The 7271-nt window shown below is 45.5% G+C and overlaps 1 protein-coding gene across 1 annotated transcript; it reads right to left on the bottom strand.

The window, feature by feature from the left end:
• Window positions 1–4358: 4358 nt before the first annotated feature.
• LOC101008754 (histone H2B type F-M) lies at window positions 4359–7163 on the bottom strand. The gene is made up of 4 exons (XM_009198043.4): window positions 6402–7163; window positions 5927–5985; window positions 5707–5725; window positions 4359–4703 (listed from the first exon to the last, which is right to left on the bottom strand). Exons 1-2 carry the CDS (start codon window positions 6824–6826, stop codon window positions 5949–5951), a joined length of 462 nt encoding a protein of 153 aa, XP_009196307.2. The 5' UTR covers window positions 6827–7163; the 3' UTR covers window positions 4359–4703; window positions 5707–5725; window positions 5927–5948.
• Between the last annotated feature and the right edge of the window lie 108 nt (window positions 7164–7271).

The raw sequence follows: 7271 nt of genomic DNA on the forward strand, positions 1-7271 counted from the left end.
CTGGCGCCAGTGACCGGTTTCAGGAAAGACAATTTTTCCACAGAACGGCATTGGGGGGATGGTTTTGGGATGACTCAAGTGCATTGCACTTATTGTGCATTTTATGCCTATTATTATTATATTGTAATGTGTAACGAAGTAATTTTACAACTCACCATAACTGAGAATCAGTGGGAGCCCTGAGCCTGTTTTCCTGCAACTGGGCGGTCCCATATCGGGGTGATGGGGGACAGTGACAGGTCATCAGTCTTAAGAATTCCATAAGGAGTGTGCAACCTAAAATCCCTCAGTCCCCAATACATCTATTAGACTCCTGACCCCTCATCTCTCTCCTACTTGAAGGTAGGTCCTTTACTGGGGTACTCAAGTTCAATTACATTCATTAGGGTGTGCTCTAACCAAAATGACTTGAATGCATTGTGCATACCAAAAGGGGAAATTCAGGCACAGAGACATGTGTCCAGGGAAGAAAATGTGAAGTGGCATGGGGAGAAGTGGGCCATTTACAAGCCAAGGAAAGATTCCTGGAAGAGTTCCTTCCCTCTTACTACTCAGAAGGAACCAACCCAGCTGGTGCTTTGATTTGGACTTCCAGCCTGCCAAAACGTGTACAATAAATTTCTGCTGTTTATGCTGCCAGGTTTTTGTTACTTTGTCAGAATAGCCCTAGCAAACTACTAGAGATTCTGTTGCCAAGCAGTGGCATGATGTGATAAAGAACATCGGAAAGATTGGAAGAGGCCTTGGAACTAGGTAATGCATACAGGCTGGAAGCGTTTTGACGTGCATGACACAAGAAGCCTAGAGTGCCTTTAGGAAACGGCAGGGGGAAATATGAACACCAAATGCAACTGAAACGAGGGCTAAGAAAGAATTCTTTGTTGTAGAGAAAGGATCTCAGACTTAGAGAATACATATATCATGATCGCCAAAATGTGTGTTAAAGGTGCTTGTGGTGTGTTTTCAGACAGAGACTAGGAAGAGGTTATTGGAAGCATGAGAAAAGGCGATCCTAGTTTTACAGTGGCAAAGGTTTGGGCTGTATTATGTTCTGAGTGTCTTTGAGGAAAGTAGAAATTGTAAGTGATGAACTTGCACATGTAGCTGATTTCTAGTGTTGGAGCTCAGGGCACTATACTCCAAAATGAGGGGTTCAGAAGTAGTTTCAGGTGAAAAAGATTTTCTCTGACGTTCTTGGTCCTCCTGTCTCTCAGTCCCATTCAGCTGTGGGGGCTAAACAGAGAGACCAGAATCTCTCTTCCCGAAGATGGGCCTGAGAAACCAGAAGCTCTTTTTTCTAATTTTGTAATATTTTCACATTTTCATGTAAAAACTGTTCATGAAGAAATGATCTAACCTATCTTGTTTGAATGGAAGTCACAAGACTCCCATTCCAGAGAGAATCCTGCCCCGTATCTGGGAGGAATGACTGTGTGCTCAGATAGGCCAAGCAGAGTCTGGAAGGACCGGCCTTGCCAGGTTTCCCCCACTCCATCTATTAGCATGAGATCATAGCCTTTTTGTCCCATCATATTTCTACACAACTGTCCGTACTCCTTTGAGTCCAGGCATAAAAATAGATCATTTCCCATGTATCTTCGGCTATTAACACTAAAGGCTCCCGGGGATGCACTCGAATGAGCTGGTATGCCTTATGTCCTATGGATCTGCCTTCTGTTACTTGAGTTTTCAGCGAAACTTAGGAGGACCAGGGGGAGTCTTGGCCAATACACTGCCACCTGAGTGAAGTGTTTAGGATTTGAACTGGTTACTGTTAGATGCGTATAGTAAATGGGAGAGAAGAGGGAGAAATTAGCCAAGGAAGCACGGAGGAAAAGGGAGCCAGCATTGGATGATTCAGAAGGCACTCGAAGTATGCAGATAACTGGCCCTGGAAACAGGTGCGAGGGTGTGCCCGGAAAACCATTAGCCTAAGAGGAGAGGCATGTGTCTCACGGATCCAATCAACCATCTCCACAGAAGTTAGGAATTCAGATATGGGAGATACGGATATTCAAGGAAGATCTGTAGACAATTTCTTGTCTGATGGCCTGGACTCATGTGTATTCCATGGGAAGCCAACGATTTTTTGAGAGTTTTATACCAGAAAAACGTTGCCAGACTGGACTGAATGGGGACAAAAATGGGATGAAATGAAAGGAGGCTGTTGGAGTTCCTGGATTGTACCTGCAAGAAAGGGACTGACTGAGGTACCCAGCTGTGACCATTTCTTCATTTTCGAGACGGGGAAGTAGGACTCCAAAGTTGGATCAGAGGTTGGCGTGGCCTTCACTTCCCCCAAGAACCAGGGGCACGTTACTAGGGGACTGGGACGTCTCTCTCTTGGTCCCAGAAACGGAGGTCACCTCCTGAGTTCCAGGCATTTGTCCCACCTCCTCGGTTTCAGAGGGATGGGCTGAAGCAGCCCAGGCTGGAGGGAGAGCCCCCACCCCGCTGCCCAGGGCTTAGGGTGTGAAGCTGTTACCCCATTGGGCCTCAAGGACAGAGCATTGAGCCCAAGAAGAATCTCTTCCATCCTTAGAATGTAACGGAATTTGCTCCCACTAGGTTTCCACGGTGCTTAGGGTCCATGAACTTCGGTAGTTTTTCAGATTTCTTACTTTTGGTATGATAAGCCCTATCCGGTACCTGTCCCACAACTGTCTTTCAGAAGCAGATACCTTGTCTAGCTTCAGAGGTGCAGTGGTGGAGAAAATTCCCGTCTCAGCATGAGTCATACCTGGAGACTCACCCATTCCAGATATAGAAGTTTATCAAGTGAGATATTGGAGAATTGACGTTGGAGTGAGTTAAGTCTTTGGGGATATAGTGATGAAATAAATGTATTTTCTATGTGAGGACGTTAATTTGTGCTGCTGAGTGGATGCAGATGATATACTAGTATGGATGGAGTTGTGTCTCCCTAAAATTCACAGGTAGAACTCCTGGCCCCCAGTGTTTTAGAATGTGACCTTATTTATTGCATTGGGAGTTATACCTGATGTAAATGACAAGTTGATGGGTGCTGACGAGTTGATGGGTGCAGCACGCCAACATGGCACAAGTATACATATGTAACAAACCTGCACGTTATGCACATGTACCCTGGAACTTAAAGTATAATAATAATAAAAAAGAAAAGAAAAGAAAAAAAACCCAAAAAAACAATTCACTCTTCTTCATATGGAACCATAAATTTTGTAATAAATTTGTAATCAAATTGTAATAAATTTTGTAACAAATTGGTAACAAAAAAAAAAAGAATGTGACCTTATTTGGAGAGAGTCTCTACACAGGTCATCTGGTTACAGTGAAGTTATAAGGGTTGACTCTACGCAACAGGATTGGTCTCCTTACAAAAAGGTGACAATTGGTATCCCGAACTGTGAGATAAAAAATACGTAGTGTTTATGTCAGCCAGTCTCTGGAATATTTTTCAGCGGCCCTAGAAAACTGACAGAATACACCTCCATCAACAGCATTAAAAGCATACAACCCATGGAAGAACCAAAGAAGTACACCCATCTAATCACAGGTTTCCCCTTCAACTCCCATTGAACATCCCTGGACAACTAACTCTTCCTAGTTCAGACCAGGAAACCTGATCACACATTGGGCTGTGGCTCCTCGGCTGCCGGTGCCTCCCTGGCTGACACGGATCCGAGTGGAGCTTGTGCTGCTCCACTGGACAGCATTCCATCATCCCCATGATGCATAGAGGCCAGTCATGAAGATTTTCTTAAACAAAAGATTCTAGCCTGAAGAAGAGCAGAATCAGATAAATCTAAACAAGTGAGATTTCATTACGAGGGAACCTAGAATAGGCATTGTTCCTTAAACTTTTTGAGGAGTAGTTTTCTCTGTGCCGGGTTTGGGTCCTTGCTTATATTTTCAAATGAACTCCAGCTTACAGGGAAGGCTGATCAAATGCTTGACTGGACTATCTTTATCCCATTCATGCTATTTTCCCTACATGGATACTTCTTATTTGTTGTTTGGGCAGTTAAGCTCTTTCCCGTAGTTTGTGTTTCCTTAAGTCACAGCATGACAGCACGACTGCTCACTAGGTTCCCCTTCCACTCAGTCACCCACAGAAATGCTGTATCAAATGTGTGAGCTTCCGCTTCCAATCCTCACATCAATCCACCCCTTTCCTCTTTCTTCCTATAATTCACCGGTGTCAGTCCCCTTGCCCCCTCACTCTTCACTCCCCACAAGCAAGTCAGATTTCATTGTTGACCCTGTTTTACTAATGGCCCTCTTTGATTTCTGAATTTACAAAGGGAAAACACATATTCCAGGGTAAAATATCCCAATGGATTTGGTTTCTCAAAAGGACTTGTCTAATTACACACATATGCAAGGGTAACTTCAGAAATTTATTCGTAGGTCTTAATTCACAGAAACATTGGCACTTTACAGCAAAACAATTAGCATAATGAGAAATAAGTCACTGAGTGAGATATGGTGTTTTGGACCAGCTACACAGCTCTGTCTCTGCAAAGAAACAGGGTTCTGCCAAGACTCTTTGGTTTGGCAAGTGTTGTTCTGGACTTGTAGGAACATTTGGCGGCACCATCCAGAGGGATTTACTTGCAACTGATTTTGTGGGGTTTTTCTTGGTCTCCTTGTGCAGTAAGCACAGCTTCAACTATTTTCATAACGTTTCTCTTCAACTATTTTCGTAACATTTTTCTAACAATCTGGAAAAACAGAAAGTAACAAATCCCAATGAGGGGACTTCTTGGTTCTACATCCTTTCTCTGTGGATCCCAAGCGCGGCTCTGGAGGTGACCTTCCCCCTTTCCCATCTGCACCACTCAGGGAAGATCTGGCTACTATCCTGTCCTGAACCCATTTCCCTCTTGACCAAGGATTCCTCTTTAAATGGTGGAATAATCTATGTGGCTATGTGTTGGGCCCTCTGGGGTGGTTCTTTCCCACTTCGGATGGGTTCAAGAAAATTTTGATTTTTGGCATTTATCCAGCTTTTGTTTCATGGTTTGACTGAGAGTGCCATCCTTTACTGGTTTTGACATATGAAGGAGAAGGGGTGTTTATGAGATGTTTCAAAGTTCACATGAAACATTTAACAAAAATGGCCATAGATTGAGCTTCAAGGCATAACATAATAAATTCCTGTGGGTTGCAGTCCCAGAGTATGTTCTCTTGTCCACATGCTTAGGGACTGGAAATCAATTGAAAAGGAAAGCAATGGGAAAGTCAGCACCTGCTCTGAAATTCAGCAATACACTTATAGAAAAAAATGCTAAAAATACCAAGACTTGGGACCCAGAAGAGAGAACAATGAATGGTAGCCTATATTAATATTAACAAGAATATTAATATGCCAATCTCTTGAGGAAATAAGCGTTATCTGACTTCTACTAATGACTGCCAATGCTCTGTATGACTTGATGTTAGGGACAAGGAACATAGATTAATCTTAGCTTTGGATTCATATCCCTAAAAGACCATGATTACAAACACTGCAAACAAAAACATCAGGTAAAGAATCACACTGCCGTTCCTTTAAACACCGGGTTGAATATCACAGGAAGGCTGCTGTGGGTTCAGCTTGGGTCACTCCCCCCACATTGGGACAATGACTGTTGCTCATAGACTGCAGGTCACTCATTGGCTGCACCGCTGTGCACTAAGGCATGAGCTGTTCTGTGGACACTCAGTAATCCTACTGACACATACCTGGAAGTAAGGAAGGTTTCTGTTCAAAAAGAAATGAAAAAATTATTGTCAGAGCAAACAGAGAATGAATTGCAATAGTGATCTCAGAGTCGGGGAAGCTGGAAAATGAATGGATTCTTGAAAATTTTATTTAGCTACATATACACTGTAACTGGGCCTCGTTTGCTTATTTACATGGATTCATGATGAGGGAGGTGCTGAACACGTTTAGGAGGGTTACCTCTCTTCTTATGTCAGCGTATTCACTTTCTCTGTTGCCATATCGCACATAATGAAGTTCTGGAAAGTTCCACCGTACAGTCGTAGGAGAATGAGAGTGAAAAAAGTGAACATCAGGACCTTGATAATATCATCGTAAAATAACCGAGAAAGATAACTAATAAAAACGGCCATTTAGGAAACCGAGGAAATGAAACCCGATCACGGAAACACCCCCTACTTTTCCTTGGAGCATATTGCACTACAGATATATTGGAGTTGACAGTGTTCTGCACAGTGGGAAAAATGCTTGATAAACCACAGGACGCCACATGCCCCCCAAGTCGGCAGGGTGCCACCCACCCCAACCTCCGGTGGGGTCCCCTCCCTTGGCGAGCCACTGGTCTTTAGGGCCACCTGCAGAGGCTCTGAAGAGAGCCTTTGGGTTTCCCGGGTGCTCAGGTGCTCCTGAGACAGCGCACTTGCTTTTGGCGTACCTGAGGGCGGCATTCGTGCCCTGGGCCTCAGCAAGCTTGCCCATCTTCCCCGGCAGCAGTAGGCGCACGGCCACCTGGATGTCCCGGGAGGTGATGGTCACACGCTTGGCGTAGCGGGCCAGGCGACCAGCCTCGGTGGCGATGCGGTCCAATATGTCACGGACCATAGAATCCATGACACTCACGGACTCCGGGGAAAGGCTGAGGCCCTGGTGAACCTGCTTCAGCACCTGGGGGAAATAGGCGGCAAAGCTGTCCCCGAAGCTGTCCCTGCGGCGGTTGGCATGGCGCCTGCGGGAACCTCGGAGCCCTTGCGTCTTCTTCTGGACGGTCGTGGAGTTGGCCTCTTTGGGCTCTTGGATGCTCTGGTCTTCCTCAGAGGTCGTCTTAGAGGAAGCCTCAGCCATGGCAGAGGCAGCGGCCATTAGATGGCAAGACCAGACAGTGACGGTTGTGGACCAGGGAACGGGGGCACTTTGGTTTGGCCGCGTGGCTCTACGTCACAGTCCAACTCGACATCTGATTGGATGAAGTGCCACCCAGGGAGCCTGTCAACAATCCTCCCTCCATTGAAGGTGATTGGATGATCCTGTTGCTTGGCATCATGTCAGCCAATCACTGAGGGCGTCTGCCGGCCTCAGCAGCCCCTGATACCTACCTCAGACAAAGGAACACAGAGGCTTGCTCTGTCGCCCAAGCTGGAGTGCAGTGGTGCGATCTCAGCTCACTGCAACCTCTGCCTCCTGGTTTCAAGCGATACTCCCTCTTCAGCCACCCAAGTAGCTTGGACTAGAGGCGTGTGCCACCACACCTGCCTAAGTTTTGTGTGTGTGTGTATATATATATGTGTGTGTGTGTGTGTGTGTGTGT

Source organism: Papio anubis, chromosome X, assembly GCF_008728515.1.
Source record: "Papio anubis isolate 15944 chromosome X, Panubis1.0, whole genome shotgun sequence".
NCBI classification, from domain to species: Eukaryota; Metazoa; Chordata; class Mammalia; order Primates; family Cercopithecidae; genus Papio; species Papio anubis.

Coding starts and splice junctions, on each gene's coding strand:
- LOC101008754 (XM_009198043.4), bottom strand. CDS start 6,826: ATGGCCGCTGCCTCTGCCATGGCTGAGGCTTCCTCTAAGACGACCTCT. Junction 5,986..6,401: donor GGCACGAATGCCGCCCTCAG/GTACGCCAAAAG, acceptor GGAACTTTCCAG/AACTTCATTATGTGCGATAT.